Genomic DNA, 18,857 nt, shown 5'->3' with positions numbered 1-18,857 from the left:
GTTCCCTCTGTATTAAAAAATGTTGAGAAAGGCTGATCTACAGGTTCTAGTAATGAAAATGTATCCCTGCGTATAGCACTGTGTGAAGTATAACATCTATTACAGTACTGTGCAAATTAGTTGGGACGAGCATGCAAGAACCGTTTCAAGACTTTATATTGGGCCTATGCAAGTTTAAACTTGCTGCAGATTGATTTCCACACGTCTAAACTTGTTTGAGAAAGTGCCCTCCTGTTTTCCCTCTTTTACTTCAGTCTGAATTAAGATTTCTCGCATTAAAGGATGTAATTGAAGTTCATGATTGTCATTAATATTTTATTTTTATACAGATGTAGTTGTAGATATAGATGGTTATCTCTCCTCGAAAGCGATAATTGCTTTGAGAGAAAATACTGAATTGATGGTTTGAGAGAAAACAAATGCAGTTGTTGTGGGGAAATCAAGTGGGGTCGAGGGATGATGGTCTAATCAGAAGAATTAGCATCATAAACCCAAAGACCAATGGGAACAGCAAAAGGGAGCTTGCATCTCATGGAGTTAATGTGGACGCCACTGGCTCTTCCAGTGTGGCCACAGAAACAGACACCCAGTTAAGAAGCCGCTCTTGACACCCACTATTAAGAAGAAGCGGTTGTTATGGGCAAAGAAGCATAGAGACTGGACTTTGGAGCAGTGGAAGAAAGTATGATGTATTCTTCTACATATTTTTGGTAAAAAAAAAAAAAACATCGCAATAAGCATATATTGATTGGTTTGTGCAAAAGTTATAGCGTCTACAAAATAGGGGACAGTTTTATGGCATTTTTATTATTCATTTATTTTTTACTAGTAATGGCGGCGATCTGCAATTTTTTATCGGGACTGCGACATTATGGTGGACACATCGGACAATTTTGACATATTTTTGGGACCATTGGCATTTATACAGCGATCAGTGCTATAAAAATGCATTCATTACTGAAAATATATGACACTGGCAGGGAATGGGTTAACATTAGGGGTCGATCAAGGGGTTAATTGTGTACCCTGTGTGTTCTAACTGAAGGGGGGAGAGGACTGTGTAGGGGAGATGACAGATCACTGTTCATACTCTGTACACACGAGTGGATTTTCCGTCTGAAAAAACTTGGATGGTTTTTCCGACGGAATTCCGCTCAAGCTTGCCTTGCATACACACGGTCACACAAAAGTCCTCTGAACTTTCGACCGTCAAGAACGCGGTGACGTACAACACTACGACGCGCCGAGAAAATGAAGTTCAATGCTTCCGAGCATGCGTAGGAATTTTGTGCGTCGGAGTTTGTACAGACGATCGCATTTTCGAATACGAACTTTTTCCAGCCGAAAAATAGAGAGGGAATTCCGCCAGCAAAAGACCGATGGAGCATACACACGGTTGCATTTTCCGACAAAGAGCTCTCATCTGAGTTTTGCTGGCGGAATTTCCGTTCATGTGTACATGGCATTATTCTCAGAGGAAACACAGTTTTATGTTCATGGATACAGGTTAAACTTCATGCAGTGCTTGCCTGGAGATCCTCTTTGAACTGACCAGATCCAGCAAGCCCCTAAACACCCACCAAAAGTCATGTTTGGGAGTGCTTTACTGCTTATGGACAAGAAACACTTCTCCCCACTGAAGTCATGATGGACAGTAATAAGTAAGTAGGTGTTCTGATGGCAAAACTGACCCCAATACTAAAGAGGCAGTTTCCTGATGGAGACAGCGTATTCCAGCAAGACCCAGCTCCCTGTCACAATTCCGAGTTAACAAAGGACTTTTTTTCCCCCAAAAAATTAAAAGTATTGAAATGGCCAGGAAATTCACCAGACTTAAACCTGCTAGAGAACCTCTGGGCCATTGTGAAAGCTCACATAAAAAAGATGGATGCTCACATAGAAAATTTGGATTGTACAACAAAAAATTTAAATGATAGAAAGTGTTCTCTAAGTGTGGTTTAGGGACCCTGAAGTGAAGGATTTGTGTGAAAAAATTGTGGCATCAATGCTTAAGAGGGTGAGGGAGGTATAGAGCTAAGGGAGGCCATATAAATGACTGAAAGATAGTAAATAAAATAGTTTTGCAAACTTGAAATTGTCTTGTAATATCATGTTTGTCCCAACTAGATGGCACAGTACTGTATTTGCAAACACTTAAAGCAGACCTTCACAGCAAAAAAACACTTTGCTGCATCACAACTCTCCCCGCTTAAAATGCCAAGATTTATTTTGCTTACTTTTTTCCCCTCCTCCCATTCTCTGCCTCCAATCTCACCTAGACAAGAATGATGCCACAACAGCCTCTTGTAGATATTTAGCCATCCCAGGAAGCACCGGCTTCAATATAGTGTCTGGAGGGGGAGGGACCCAGCAGTGCATCATCAGGCTTCAAGGAACATGGGCGAGACAACCACCCATGATGACCTAAGAAAAGAAGATGGTGGCATAGGACTCATCATGTCCAGATACTGATCTAAATATTGAAGAAACATTATGCAAAATTTAAAAACACAACTATGTAAATTAATTTTCTAACCATGTTTATTACAGAATGTTAAATATGGCTTGTCTGTAGTTATATTTTATTGTTGGACACAGAGATAACTCAAGTCCCCCTACCCCACGCAAGTTATTTTGAAAAAAGGTCCAGTCATAAGTGCAAGTACAGGTGGACGGTTACTTTTACAGAGTCCCCAATTAATTATGAAAAGTTTCAAAAGCCATTATATATTTGAGTACTAGTACTATAGGCTGAAAGAGCTGGAAGGAAATCAGCAACCTAGAGAGTATACTTCTACATTATTTTCAATTGAATCCTCCGGTATGACTGGTATGCTGTCAAATGACAACCAAGGACTTTTCCAAAAATATGCTAAAATTTTTTTTAGAAAAAAATAAATATCTATCTATATATCTCTATTTACCTCCCTGTTTCTCTTTTTTATTATACAGAATTTATACAGTGCCAACAGTTTACGCAGCACTTTACAACATGAGGGCTAACAGTACAATTAGAATTACAATACAATAGGAAGGGCCCTGCTCATTAGAGCTTACAATCTAAGATATATAACTTAGGCGACTGCAGTGATTTATATTTATCTTCAGAAAAATGAGAACATTATATGCAAACTATAAGATATCCTTGAATACACAAAACAGGTGTCCACATTTCTAATGTAAAAAAATCAAAGGCAGACTATAGTGCTAAATCAGAGGTTATCCACCATAGAAAAGGTACTAACAGATGACTATCAACAAAAAAAAAAAAACTAAGGACAAAGTTTATTGCATATACGTCTATAAAAATGCAAAACCCTTTTGATACAGGTCAACTGCAAAACAAATGCACCTGTCAATGAATTCTGAATTATCTCAGAAGCATTTAAAACGGATGTCTATGTGATGCCATTGGCACAAGCCTAAAGCCCATTGACACAGGCCCTCACTATGTTTCACACCAGTGCTCACTCATACCTTCTTGTGTGAAACATGTGTTAAGGCTTTGTTAATGCTGAGTTGTTGGTGCCTGGTAAAAAAAATTCTGAGTAGGCATCAAGCACCGTGGACTCACTGATTTTTTTGTTAATGTTCTGGAAGAGGAGAGACCGCAGGTTTCTTCTGGAATAGTACAAAACCTATAAACTATAAAATAAGGGCTACACAATTAGGGCTACAAACCCCCCTTTCGAACACCCACTTAATATGTAATGGTGTGGCTCTCTTGTCAAACTATCCAATGCTATAGATGGATCAACATCAAGAGAGAGAAGGGGGTGCTGATCTAGAGGCCAGAATAATTGAGCCCCCGGGGTACAACTGATGGATAAATAACTATAAATGTACCAAAAAGAATAATAAATAATTAATAGAATAATAATAATTACAAAAATATATAAAGTAAAAAAAAAACAAAAACACACTACCCTCCACCACCAATTAAAAAGGCAATGTTGTCTTCCACATATACAAAGGTGCCTGAGAACATGCACCCCCAATTATATGCAAATTTATTTTATATAGCCATATATAGTTATTTATCTGTCAGTTATACCTTGGGGGGCTCAATTATTCTGGTCTCTAGATCTGCATCCCCTTCTCTTTCTTGGTGTTGATCTATTGCTTCTGCAATAAGTGGATTGCAAAGGGGGGGTTTACATTTAACAATCACACTCAATTTTCATCTTTGATAACATATGCCAGGTCCAAAATCAGCCCTGCTGTGTTCACAGCCACTTTGAGTCCATTGTATTTTGCAGTGAAACTATCAACGACCAGTGGCTCTTTGTTCATTAATAATGGGGATACACCTGTGCTGCTTCGTGGACTGAATGCTTTGTGGCCACTGCCTAGCATGCTCCACTCCATGTCATCACCCTTTCCGAGTAACTGACAGCCACACTTCTGTCCAGTCTCTATACAGTTGAAGTCTAGAGTAGAATTAGGAGGAATGGACCAGACGTGACCATCCTGAAGATCAGTAAGACTGTCTCCCCCATCATGTTCCAGACTTCGTGCTGCTGATTCTAAGCAAGAAGAGAAGCAGTCTGACACCAGTTTATACTCTGCCACTGAGCAGTTCTGCCCTTCCAGATGGCTGCTGTGGATATTGGCATTCTGTAACAACAAGACAACATTGCTGTATTAGGATTCTTATGCAAGTTGATTAGACATATCCAGAACTTCAATACTGTACATAAGTAGAATAGAAAGGTGATGTGTTTGTGTATAATTTTATTTATTTTTTTTGTGACGCGTATGTCATTTTGTGATTTGGGTGGAGCAAAATTTCTGCCGCTTGCATGACTGTCATTATGATCCTCTGCTTCTCTAGAGAGTCACAGGCAGGAAAACTCATTAACTAGTGAAGCCACAGAGACAGATATTCTGTAAACAACAAGCAAAATGTAATTTAAAGTAATTGTAAAGTGAAGTGAACAGCCTCAGATGATACACAGATGAAACAAACAAATCCTCCTATGTAGGTTTTACTTGTTCATCTGCAGCCCTCTCTTCCCTAGACAGAATCATGTTAAAATCCTTCTGCATATGTTAGTATCACAGAGGCTGCAGTTACAGTGTGTGAGAGCTGATTGGAGAAAAGGAACACCTGCCCCTTTCACACAGCAGAAAAAGTGCGTTGTGAATAGACAAATTCTGCGCTGAGCTCCCTCCTCGACACAAATTTTATCTCATGTGTCAGGAAAACTTCTCAGAAGTGACTCATGCTTATAACAGAGGAATGAAGCACCAGAAACTTTTGGAGAGAGAAAAGTAAATAGTACAGATATATGTGCTTTGCTCAGATTTCATGACTGAGGTTTACAACTACTTTAAGGTTTCATGCACAGAGCATCTCAAAGAAGCTCCCACAGGCTTTTGAGATTTTTTGAGCTCTTATTTTTTTCTGTCTGGAAACTCCCCTCCATGTTAGCCAATGTGCACATTATGGCTCTTTCAGGAGTTTGCAGGCATATGAGCTCACAGGCAGAAAAAAACCCAATCAAACCCGCGTTTTTGAGAGGAGCTTTATAGCAAAAAAGGATGCATAAGTGAAAAAGGCTCAAAGAAGCTAGGAAAAAAAAATAAATAAAGGAAAAAATTTGTTGAGGGCAGGGTTTGTGAAAACAAAAATACTTATGATCAAAAAAGGTCAAAGAAGTTCAATAAAAATGTGCAAAAGAGCACAAAAAAGCACAAGCTTATTCAAGTTTTTAGGCAGAGGAATAAAAGCTCAAATGCCTGTAAAAAGCATTTTTTTTTGAGCTGCAGTGTGCATGAGCCCTAAGCCAATAATGGCTACCCCCTCATTCCTAACCTAACAGGTTTCCGTTAAAATAGCAAAGCAATTATTTTGACTGTTCGAATGGGATATTTCCCAGCTTCGCCTCTAGGGACTGACTGACAGCTGTGAGTGGAGAGACCAGCTGACATTTAATACTGGTTATGCAAGCACTGGAGTAAATGGTGCTAAGTGTGATGTGAAATGTAGTCCCTCTGCAGGCGTCAGGAGTTATGTGACTTTTTGATCAGTGCGCGCCCTCCCAACAAGAAGTTTGGGAAAGATGCACTGGGGATGAGGAGGATGCGGCTTGCCAGCATCTAAAAAGTAAGTGACTAGGGACAAACAAAAAAAAAATCTTGTATATAAAATCGCACTAATAAGCCCTCCTACTTTCAACATTATTGTATTGACATACATTAATATAAAAAATAGGAGGCCTTAATACTATTTCAATGATTACACAATTGGAACAAATTGTGTTTTTTTAAACCTTTGCTTGGGCCTCCGGGGAAGTTTTTTTTATTACATAATAGATATACCATGTCTCTTCTGCAATAAAAGTTATGTCACCCCAGGCCTCCCAAATAAGATGGCGGAAGATGTTGGACCTGAGGAAAACAGGAGATATTAGCACTGGTGAGGGAGCTTGCGGATATCACATCTCTGGATTGGAGGTGAGTATTGACCCCCTTTAAATGGGCATGTTGCCAGCAATGTTAGGTTTGTGTTTATGAAGCATAGGCATGTAAGGTTATGAAAAATCTTACCATACCTTATAGCGGACATAAGCAGCTAAATGTGTTTCAGTGCAGCCGCCTCCAAGGAGCAGCCAGGGGTCCTTAAGCAGGTGATTTAAAGTATGTTCGGCAGTCTGACAAACTCTCTTATTAAAAGAAAAAAAAAAGTATGTTATGTTTCTGACATAATTACATGTTGTACATTATATATTCAGTCAGTAGTTTATCCCTAAAAAACGGTAAGTCAAGACATATTTATAATAAGAAAAAAAAAATTGCTGCTGTAAATTGTGAAAGTTTTTTCTATCAACTGAAATGAAAATCACATTACTCAGGGCCCACCAAAATCACATTTCTCCACCAATCAGGAGAAGCCTTATATTTTTATCAATGAATACAACGCTTCCTCTGGTTGGCTGAGGCAGAAATCGTGATGTCTTTCGCCCGCCTCTCTATCTGAGCCAATCACAGCAAAGCTTGTATTCATTAATACAAAGCTTCTCCTGAATGGCAGAGAAGCATTCAGGCCGATTGTATTTAATTCCAGCAGCAGATAGAAGTCGCTTGTAGTGCTGCCACAATGTACAGTGGGGCAAAAAAGTATTTAGTCAGCCACCAATTGTGGAAGTTCTCCCACTTAAAAACATGAGAGAGGCCTGAAATTGTCATCATAGGTACTGTATACCTCAACCATGAGAGACAAAATGTGGAAGCAAATCCAGACAATCACATTGTCTGATTTGGAAAGAATTTATTTTCAAATTATGGTGGAAAATAAGTATTTGGTCAATATCAAAAGTTCATCTCAATACTTTGTTATATATCCTTTGTTGGCAATGACAGAGGTCAAACGTTTTCTGTAAGTCTTCACAAGGTTATCACACACTGTTGCTGGTATGTTGGCCCATTCCTCCATGCAGATCTCCTCTAGAGCAGTGATGTTTTGGGGCTGTTGCTGGGTAACACAGACTTTCAACTTCTTCCAAAGGTTTTCTATGGGGTTGAGATCTGGAGACTGGCTAGGCCACTCCAGGACCTTGAAATGCTTCTTACAAAGCCACTCCTTTGTTGCCCAGCAGTGTATTTGGGATCATTGTCATGCTGAAAGACCCAGCCACGTTTCATCTTCAATGCCCTTGCTGATGGGAGGAGGTTTGCACTCAAAATCTCACGATACATGGCCCCATTCATTCTTCCATGTACACGGATCAGTCGTCCTGTTCCCTTTGCAGAGAAACAGCCCCAAAACATGATGTTGCCACCCCATGCTTCACAGTAGGTATGGTGTTCTTTGGTTGCAACTCAGCATTCTCTCTCCTCCAAACACAACGAGTTGTGTTTCTACCAAACAGTTCTACTTTGGTTTCATCTGACCATATGACATTCTCCCAATCCTCCTCTGGATCATCCAAATGCTCTCTAGCAAACCTCATACGGGCCGGACATGTACTGGCTTAAGCAGGGGGACACGTCTGGCACTGCAGGATCTGAGTCCCTGGCGGCGTACTGTGTTACTGATGGTAGCCTTTGTTACGTTGGTCCCAGCTCTCTGCAGGTCATTCACTAGGTCCCCCCGTGTGGTTCTGGGATTTTTGCTCACTGTTCTTGTGATCATTTTGACCCCATGGGGTGAGATCTTGCGTGGAGCCCCAGATCGAGGGAGATTATCAGTGGTCTTGTATGTCTTCCATTTTCTAATTATTGCTCCCACAGTTGATTTCTTCACACCAAGCTGCTTGCCTATTGCAATTTCAGTCTTCCCAGCCTGGTGCAGGTCTACAATTTTGTTTCTGGTGTCCTTCGACAGCTCTTTGGTCTTCACCATAGTAGAGTTTGGAGTGTGACTGTTTGAGGTTGTGGACAGGTGTCTTTTATACTGATAACAAGTTCAAACAGGTGCCATTAATACAGGTAATGAGTGGAGGACAGAGGAGCCTCTTAAAGAAGAAGAATAAGCTCTGTGAAAGCCAGAAATCTTGCTTGTTTGTAGGTAACCAAATACTTATTTTCCACCATAATTTGCAAATAAATTCTTTAAAAAAATCAGACAATGTGATTGTCTGGATTTGTTTCCACATTTTGTCTCTCATAGTTGAGGTATACCTATGATGACAATTACAGGCCTCTCTCATCTTTAAGTGGGAGAACTTGCACAATTGGTGGCTGACTGAATACTGAATACTTTTTGCTCCACATACTGTATGCTATTTCAGTATATTACAGCATACATAGCAGCCACATCATTATTTATTAGAGCAAGTTTGTTTGGGCCAACTTGGCCCAAACACACTAAAGTCATATTAAATCTGGAATTCTAACTTTAAGAGACACTCCACCTTTTACAAAAATGTAATAAACCCACATTAATAAAATAAAATAAAAATAGCACTATATTCAATGTTTTCATTGAAGCCCGCAGAGCACTGCAACCATGACCGGTGTGTGCACATACTCCTGATTGTTTACATCCCAGCCTCAGGTGTGTAGGTAGGTGCAGATCTACTCTTATGGGGCTGAAGGAAGTAAACAGTGGACTACAAGTGTGGTTATGATATGGGCAGGGGCGGCCCATCCATTAAGGGTGCACGGGTGACAACCCCCCCCCCCCCCCATTGATGCGTCCGGCCCCTATGCAGGATGCCGGATGCATGAATTCCAAGAGAGGGGGGGAGATTTGGGGTGTTGTGATTAAAGCATGTGATTAGAGCCAGTGGCACTGCGAACCATGCCCACACAATTGTGCGATAATAGCGAATGAATATTCTCTATTTTCACACTGAATCTCACTGATTGACCGCCGAGGAGGAGGGAGGTGACGGAAGTCACCATGATGCCCACGGAGGAGAGCAGGGGAAGGGAAAGCCGCCCGTGATGTCTGTCACCCATGATGCCCGCCATAGATCATTTAAGTAATTTAAATTACCACCAGCTGCCACTGGATCTGAGTCCCTCTGGTGCGCTGGCAGATGGAATGTGCAGTCTTCCCAATCATAGATCCATATGAATGAATGACATGGCTGTGTAAAAAGGAGCACACACAGCCAAGCTAATTTACAAAAATCAAAAGAATGCTCCAGGAAGAAGCCCTGGGGAATCGGGGAATGCAACTGCGTTTCATAATACACACTAAATACTAATATACCACGGTGCTGGAAGACTCTCACCCGCTTCACCTGGCGCTCCTGGCTGCCTGGATCTGACCACCCATGCCCGGCTACAGACGGGGAGGTGCCACTCGGAAACAGAACAAAAAAGGGAACTCTCTGCAAGCCGAGGGTAAGGTCGCCGCCATAACCCATACTGCCAGAGGGAGGAGGTGAATCACGAGGCTGCAGCTCCTGCGGCTCCTCCGGAGCATGCAGCCCTCATGGAAGCCATCAAAGCATGCAAAATGGCCCTAACAGAGAAAATGGACCATGTATATACTGAATTAGGGCTGATTAGGAGAGACAGTGATACCTTTAGGGGTCGGGTGACTGAGGTGGAGCAGCGTGTATCCTCAACAGAGGACATACAGCGGGAACACGCGGCAGACCTCCATACTTTAAAGATAAGAGTGAAACACTTGCAATCACGGGCTGAAGATGCCAAAAACCACAACAGACACAATAATTTGCGCATATTGGGGCTGCCTGAGGGAGCAGAGGGCAATGATACTACTCTCTTCACCGAAAAGCTGCGGCGCTCTCTCCTACCCTGTGCCTCATTCTCACCCCACTTTGTGGTGGAGCATGCCCATCGGGTCCACCTAGTCAGGGGGCCACAGGGAGCACCCCCGCACACTTTCATATTTAAGCTACTGAACTTTCGTGACCTAATCCTGCGCAAAGCGAGAAATGTGAGGGTTTCCCTTATATTTCCGGATTACTCCATTGAAACACAAAACGCCTACGGAAGTTTTTTCGACCATGTTTGCTCCCGCCTGCTCGTCAAAAGCCTCAAGTATGTTGTTCCCGGCCAGACTTCAAGTTCAAGATGGGGAGTGGATGCGCTTCTTCACATCACCTGAGGAGGCGTTCTCCTGGCTGGATACGATTCGCACGGGATGACGGCGGTATTTGATTCTCATATTTTGCCTTAATACGATGCCTCCTATTGTGGACACTTTGCACTTTTGATAGTGACGCTCTGTTTTCCCCCTGGAACTGAGACAGCTCTGGAGGGGGGACTACTCTTCTCTGCCTTACTGGGCCCTCCAGGGGAACAGAGCCACGCTCTCCTATATTCCTTTGTTCCTGGGAGCTCAGGTGGGATTATGTATCGGTGACTCCACATCAACTGTTGTTTCTTGGTTGGAGCTCCCTACTCCTGCCCGGGGCCCACACTATCCTCAGGATGCTCCTATTGAACGCACTAAGTTTTGTACCCCAGTTGGCTGGGAGACCAGCACATCATTTTTCATGCGGATAACCCTAGCTGTTATGGGTTAGCTAAACCTATGTACTGTATGCCTCTTGCACACGTTGCTTCCAAAGCATGGCTTCTTGCTGTGCTCCTTTTGGGAAGATATGCCGCTCACAATTATGGGGGGGCTGGCAGGGTGGGGGGGGGGGGGTGTTTTGTTATTTTATGTATTGTTTTACTGTTTATTATAACAATGCATATATGACACAATCACACGGGCTCAGCTTAACTCTGCTCTTGGTGGGTAATCTAACTTGTGGCATTCGGTTGCCTGTCTTTGCTCCATCTGGGTTGAGGCTGCTCCTTGAGTCCCTCCCTATACTGCTGTACATGACGGCTGAATGGCATCTCTCAATGTGATCTCTTGCAATACCAGAGGCCTTGATTCTTCTGTGAAAGGGTCGTTGGTATTCCAATTCCTAAAGACTTATAACCCTCACATTTGTGTTCTTCAGGAGACCCACTTGGTGGGGAAAAAGATCCTTAGTCTAAAAAAAAACCCTGGGTGGGTCACCAGTTCCACCTGACCTACTCTAATTTTGCCAGAGGTGTCAGTGTCCTGGTACGCAAATCCATACTATTTAGACTCTTGGATCTTGCACTTGACCCAGATGGACGCTACAAGATAATTCAAGCAATGGTGGAATGTTTAGAAATTGTGCTGGTAGGTTTGTACATACCTCCTCCTGCTTCAACCAGATTGCTTCACAAGCTAGGCTCTTTCATTGCCAAGTATGCAACAGATAATGTGCTCCTCATTGAGGATTTCAATATGCCACCTAACCCTGAGCTGGACCACTTTGCCTGTGTGGGGGGTTCTACTTCAGACCTCTCCGCATGGGTGGAGGCCTACAGGCTGACAGATCTGTGGTGGCGGAGACACCCCCTCGACAGGTCCTTCACGTGCCACTCTGTCACCTATAGGACTTTCTCCCGCATACATCTGATATATGCGGGAAGCTCCATTTTGCCCAGGGTCCAACAGGTTTGTATCCTGCCAAGGGGGATCTCAGACCATGCACCAATGCTGCTTCAGTTGTCCCTGGAGGGATCTCCCTCAGATAGGTTGTGGAGACTGTCGAGGTTCTGGATCTCTGACCCTGGGGTGGATTTCGGGTTTCGCCAACAGATGCATACGTATTGGGTCCTCAACCCGGGGTCTGCCTCGGGGGCAGTGGTCTGGGATGCCTTTAAGGCTTTCTCCAGGGGCCACTACCAGACACTCATTGGAGGGGTTTGTAGGCAGCTAAAGGCTGACTTGGTAAGAGCTGATGGACTGGCTGCTTCCTTGGAGTGACAGTACACCCAGACCAAAGACCCAGAGCTTCACGTTCGGCTTCAGGAAATTACCAGAGCAGTCCTTATGATCCGTACTTCCCTGACCAAAAAGAAGATGCTTCAGCAATCCCAAAGGATTTTTTAAGAGGGTGAACGAGGTGGTAGATTGTTGGCCTGGCTGCTACGCGAACAGTCGCCCTCTATGAGTGTCCCCTCGTTGATTGACAAAGACGGGATTAGACAGACTTCGTCTAGAGCAATTACTGACTGCTTTGCTTCCTACTACTCGGAACTCTACTCTACGCGGGTAGACTACTCTATGGAAGACCTCCACATATGCCTCTCTGACGTTGACATCCCTATCCTGACTACGACCTATAGGGTTTCCCTATTACCCTTAAGGAGGTTCGGCAGGCCATATCTTCTCTTCAGGCTGCGAAGACACCAGGCCCTGATGGTTTCCCCACTGAATTTTATAGCACATATGCTGAGGATCTGGCACCCAGATTTCACTCTATGCTCTTGTCTACCTTGCGAGACGGGTCCTTGCCAGCTTCCATGTCAGAAGCTGTGATAGTGGTGATTCCTAAGCCTGGAAAGGACCTCTGCAAATCTTACTGCCCGATCTCCCTGATCAATGTGGATGCCCAGCTGTTAGCAAAAATACTGGCCACCCCGTTAAAAATGGTGATTACAGCTCTGGTGCCTCCGGATCAGTCTGGGTTCATGCCGTGCAGAGGGATGGATATAAACATCCGTAGGCTGTTTCCCATGTGGATCTGGCCAGGGAGGGCGACACGGGAGTGATAGCAGCATTAGACGCGGAAAAGGCGTTCGACTCTGTCGAATGGCCTTTCCTCTGGAAGGTGCTGGAATGTTATGGACTTGGGTCCAAGTTTATCTCCTGAATACAACTCCTCAATAGGGACCCGACTGTTAGAGTCCGAGTAAATGGCCTGTTGTCTGACCCCTTTGGACTGAGTAGGGGCACCAGGCAGGGCTGCCCTCTCTCCCCGGGGCTCTTCGCCCTGGCGATAGAGCCTCTGGTGATCCCAATACGTCAGGATCACTGGGTGATGGGTATACAAGTCGGGGTACTTCGGGAGAAAATATCACTCTACACAGGCGACACCCTGCTGTAACTGGACGATGCAGGAGTCTCCCTACAGTCTGCCTTGGAGATTACAGACCAATTTGGGGGATATTCAGGGATCCGCACTAATTGGGACAAGTCGGTCCTTTTTTCCCTTCACCCCTCAGGTTCTGGGATAGACACTGGGACCCCGCTTCAGTAGTTAGAGGAGTTTAAATACCTGGGGATAAGTATCCAAGCATTCTTGCAGGCTTATATGGCAGATGACCTTTCTCCCTTAATGGTTCAATTTGGTAAGAAATGTCAGCTATGGAAAACTCTGCCTCTGTCACCAGTGGGTAGGGTGAATTTACAGAAGATGGTCTACCTCCCTAAATTTTTATACGTTTTCAGGAATACCCCGATCCCTACTCCCAAATCATTTTTTCGCAAATTGCATAGCATCATAACAGCTTTTGTTTGGGCAGGAAAAACCCAGAGACTGGCGAGGTGGACGCTCCAACTCCTCCTCTCTCAGGGGGGTTTAGCAATGCCTCATTTCCAGCTCTACTACTGGGCCGCAGTACTAGTGACGGTCCGGTGGTGGTTTAGTCAGCCCAAACAGAACCCTGCAGTACTTTTAGAGGTGGCCATTCTGGGGTTCTATGTGGCCCTGAGCAACCTGGTCTACAGAGGGCCTAGGGCCCATCTTCAAGTGACAACCCCAATGCGAACGACTGTCCAGGTGTGGCAACAGGCGGGGGGCATTTACAAAACCGACTCAACAATTTCCCCCCATACTCCCCTCTGGGGTAACCCAAGACTCCCACACTTCTATACGCATCTAAGGGGATAACAGCCCTCAAACACATTTTTGTAGACGGCTCTCTTCTCTCCTTTTTGGTACTAAGGGACAAATATGATATTCCCACCTCAATGACCTTCAGGTACTATCAGCTTCGACACGTGACGCAGGCCCAATTCCCTGGCCCTCTAACTCTCCAGACTGACACAGTGGATGACTGCTGATCTCCACAATCCTAGACAAGCCTCTCTCCTCCCTTTACTTTTACCTCTCCTTGGCCCACATGACATCCCTGACAAAAGCGTATGACAAATGGAAAGCTGACATCCCAGAATTGACTGAGGAGGAATGGGAGGACTCGGTGAGTGACTATATCTCCACCGAGCCTACTATACCCCCGTGAGACTAGCCAGCATCTATCCTGACATAACCCCCCTCTGCTCCAAGTGCAGGTCCTTCCCGGGTAGATTCTTCCACATGCCATGGACAGGCCCTTTGATCCGTCCCTTTTGGGAGAGTGTAATTGAAGCCCTAGGGGGCCTTCAGAGATTGGTCCCTCGGCCTGAACCCGGCCTTGGCTCTACTTGGCAGCATGGAGAATGTTGAGGCCCCTAGGTACAAGAAATTATTTCTCTTTTATGCCCTATATTATGCTAGAAGAGAGATTCTTCCCAGGTGGAAGCAACCTACCCAGCTACACTTAACATGTGGGAAACAACGATTAACTCTGTCCTACCACTGTATAAACTGACCTATGAGAGCAGGAACTGTCCTAAAAAAATTTGATAAGGTCTGGTCGCAATGGATCGATGCACATGGCTCGCAGCCTTAAGTTCTATGGAGATGTCCTATATGATACCCTCATGTCTTGCATTCTACTCTTGTGATATAAGTTTTGATAGTCCCACAAATTGCTTCTTGTCCCTCCCTTTCCCTCCCCCCATCTCACCTTGGAGTATTATGTTGGATGTGATTGTCGTGATGCTCAATATGCCTGTAGCTATGTTTTACTTATGACGCTCATTATCAGCTTCACTTGATCTACTGTCTCTGTTTTTGACCTTATGCATATATCTATTGTCTGTGCACTGTGTCAATGTCAATGCCTATATTTTCGAATAAAACCTATTTTCTGTTATAAAAAAAAAAAAAATATGGGTGTAACATTAAACATGGTCCCAAAGGTGGACTTTGCCTTCAATAAAACCTTAATTGTACCTATACTTAAGTACCATCACAAAACTATTTTAACATGCTTGCTAAAATAGTTACCATTCCTGGAGAAAATGCTGCTTCAGTTTGCCCGTAGTGCTGGTAAAATGTGTGAAAACCTCAGCCCAAAAGAATTCTACATACATTGCCAGCACTGAAGGGAGCCTGAAGCATTATATTCTTCAGGAAAAGTATTTTTAAAAATCTCCATAAATCTTTAATGATCCCAGGAGATCTGTGAACATTGCCATAAATTCTCATCTGAGTACAAGTCCAGATTAATTAAAGTGGTTCTAAAGGCAACATCTTATGGTATTGCACAAGGTGGCTCTGAAGCTCCTCTTCTGGGGTCCCCCACTGGCCTTGTCCACTCTTCTTCTGTGTCTGCCCCATAGCAAACAGCTTGCTCTGGGGGCAGACATGTGGGCTTGATTCCAGGCCGGGCTGTGCGCGTCCATAGACACACATAGCATGGCTTTGCCCTCATCACAGCATTTGACTGACAGCAGCGGGAGCCAATGTCTACTACTACTGTGAGTAGAGGGAGAGGAAGATAAGAGATACAGCCATGAACAACACTGGATCAATTGAGGACTTGAGTAAGTATTTAGGGAGGTGGGGCAGCACAGCAAGTCATAAAATGTTTTTAACCTTAATGCAGGGAATGCATTAAGGTAAAAAAACATTTTAGCTTTAGAACCACTTTAAATTATGTTTTTTTTGATTATACAAAATTTAACAACCAGGATAAAAAGCATTCATTTACCACAAGCTCTTTCAGGGATGTCTCATTTCGGTTGCAGAGCAGAAAGCTGCACACAGACGTGTCTGAGGGAATAAGATGCAAGTACTGCTTGTTTCCATGGGACATTTTGCTGATTTGCCCGAGGCTGCCATAGCAAGCAGAGGAAAGACTGCTCAGAGAAGCTATAGACTGTGCACCTGTGAATGAGGGGGGGAAAAAAAGTAAATTACTTTAAGCTGCTGCAATAGTTTTCTGGAAAAGGTCATAAATATTGATGCAGGAATATATATAGCCACAACGGCACAGAATAAGACTGATAAAGGAGACCTGTGCAATAAAATTTCAGTTATTCATGTTTAATTGAAATACCTGATCTATGTCATTGCCAGTAGGTCAGATGCAGATTCCTTATATTGTGTGTATCAGACAGCAAAAAACCATTGTTTTAGATCTCTTCTCTGCCTATACCAGGCCAGAGTGCCAAGCCCCTGCCATGGAGAGCACTACAAACTTTCTTAAAAGGAAAACTACACAGACATATGCAGGCTGCCACTGCTGAACTTTTCTGATAAAATGCTAGTCCCCTAGCTCTCATGGCTATGGGACAGAAGTAAAAGAAAAATCTCCCCAATAAGAAACAGATGTAAAAAAAACAACACTCAAATAATCTGTTACTATATTTAAGAGGGGCCAATTCTGACACTTCTCTCATATATGTAAAAATGTGTTTTTTTTGCCAGAACTTAGATTACTTAGAACTCCCAAACAAACGCAATTAAAAAAAAAAAAAAAAAAAAATACACTTTCATGAATTGAAAAAACAAAAACACAATATACAACCAAATTTTTTGTAAAATATGAAAGCTGATGTTATGGTGAGATCAAAAACATTGATCCAAAGCTATTTAAAAAAATGGCATAGTTTACATTGAACTGGAACTGGAAGCGACACCATGATGTCGCTTCGGTCCTCCTAGACCATAGAGTTAAGCTGAGGCCATCTTTCTTCAGCTAATCTCTGTGGTCAGCTGCCGCAACTGCATTGGTTCCTGGACTTACTGATCATCCCAGTAAATCCGAGAACCACCAGAAATCAGCGGGGGGAAGGGAGCTTCTATAAGCGATCCAGCGGCTAATCAGCTGCTCAGATTACTTTTAAATCACAGGCTGAAAAGCCAATACCAGGGTTATGGCATATTGCTGCAGCCATAACTGTGGAGTATTCCACTTCAAACCGAGGACGTAATTTTACTATGGCTGGATCGGGAAGTGGTTAAGGTAAAAAAAAAGTTTTTCCTTTAGTTCTAACTTTAATACTAAGGACCACGCCCACCATTTAACAGTTTAATGGAAAACCATTAAAGGTAAAGCTTAGCTCTACATTAGACAAAGATTAAAGCCCACCATATAGTTTATCCTCCAAATACAGGTACTAGGTACAAAGAAATAAATTTGAGCAGGCATTGTCAACCAGGGTTCCTTCAGCGGTTACTAGGGGTTCCTTGACCAATTTCTGCCTCTCAGATAAGTTCCCACTAACACCATTGCTTTTTTTAGGCTATCTGCAAGGTGGAAATTCTTCCCAATGACCACAAGTGTAAGGAGCATCCTTCCCACTGACCATCACACTAATGTATCATGAGTTGTAGATATACCGTTGTATAAAAAAGTATTTGCCCCCTTTCTGATTTGTTATTTTTTTGCATATTTGTCACACTTAAATGACTCAGATCAAATAAATTTTATTACTACACAAAGATAACCCTAGTAAATACAAAATGCAGTTTTTAAAATTATGGTTTCATGTATTACCCCCTTGCCAACCAACCGCTCTCATTATACTGTGGCAGGTTGGCACGATCCTGCGAGCCGTTGTAGCTGTACGTCAGCTCCTTTAAGCAGGATAACAGGCGCGAGCGCCCGCTGCACTGCGGGGTGCTGATGCTCGTGACCGGCGGTCGCGATGACCGCCGGGCACAAGAGGCAGAACAGGGACGTGTGTGTGTAAACACACACGTCCCTGTTCTGTGAGGAAAGGAGAGACAGATTGTGAGTTCCTAATAGCTAGGAACCACGATCTGTCATCTCCTATAGTCAGTCCCCTCCCCCTACAGTTAGAACACACACTAGGGGACACAGTTAACCCCTTGATCTCCCCCTAGTGTTAACCCCTTCCCTGCCAGTGACATTTATACAGTAATCAGTGCATTTTTTATAGCACTTATCGCTGTATAATTGTCAATCGCCCCCAAAAAAATGTCAAAAGTGTTGGATGTGTCCGCCATTTCGCAGTCTTGATAAAAACCGCAGATCGCCGCCATCACTAGTAAAAAAAAATAATAATAAAAACGCCATAAATCTATCCCCTATTTTGTAAACGCTATAACTTTTGCGCAAACCAATCAATATACACTTATTGCGATTTTTATTACCAAAAATATGTAGAACAATACATATTGGCCTAAACTGAGAAAAAAAATTGGCTTTAAAAAAAAAAAAAATGGGAATATTTATTATAGTAAAAAGGACAATATATTGTGTTTTTTTTTTTTCAAAATTGTCTCTCCTTTTGTTTATAGCGCAAAAAAACCCCCCAAAAACGCAGAGGTGATTAAATACCACCAAAAGAAAGCTCTATTTGTGGGAAGAAAAGGACGTAAATTTTGTTTGCGTACAGCGTTGCACGACCGCACAATTGTCAGTTAAAGCGACACAGTGCCGTATCGCAAAAAATGGCCTGGTCATTGAGCAGCCAAATCTTCGGGGGCTGAAGTGGTTAAGGCAAAAAAAACTGTCCAAACCTGCCTGGCTTTATCTGA

General features: G+C 43.2%; 1 protein-coding gene across 1 annotated transcript in view; it reads right to left on the bottom strand.

The window, feature by feature from the left end:
- Positions 1 to 2,523: 2,523 nt before the first annotated feature.
- Positions 2,524 to 18,857, bottom strand: part of MKKS (MKKS centrosomal shuttling protein) — a 21,441-nt gene continuing 5,107 nt past the window's right edge. Inside the window, exons 2-4 of the mRNA XM_073628268.1 lie at positions 16,060 to 16,235; positions 6,558 to 6,668; positions 2,524 to 4,617 (exon numbers count right to left, since the gene is read on the bottom strand). Of these exons, the coding sequence (XP_073484369.1) occupies positions 4,174 to 4,617; positions 6,558 to 6,668; positions 16,060 to 16,235 (731 nt within the window). The 3' untranslated portion in view covers positions 2,524 to 4,173. The remainder of the gene's footprint in view (positions 4,618 to 6,557; positions 6,669 to 16,059; positions 16,236 to 18,857) is intronic.

This window comes from Aquarana catesbeiana, linkage group LG04 (genome assembly GCF_042186555.1).
Source record: "Aquarana catesbeiana isolate 2022-GZ linkage group LG04, ASM4218655v1, whole genome shotgun sequence".
Taxonomy (NCBI): domain Eukaryota; kingdom Metazoa; phylum Chordata; class Amphibia; order Anura; family Ranidae; genus Aquarana; species Aquarana catesbeiana.
This window is presented reverse-complemented; position numbering and strand designations above follow the sequence as displayed.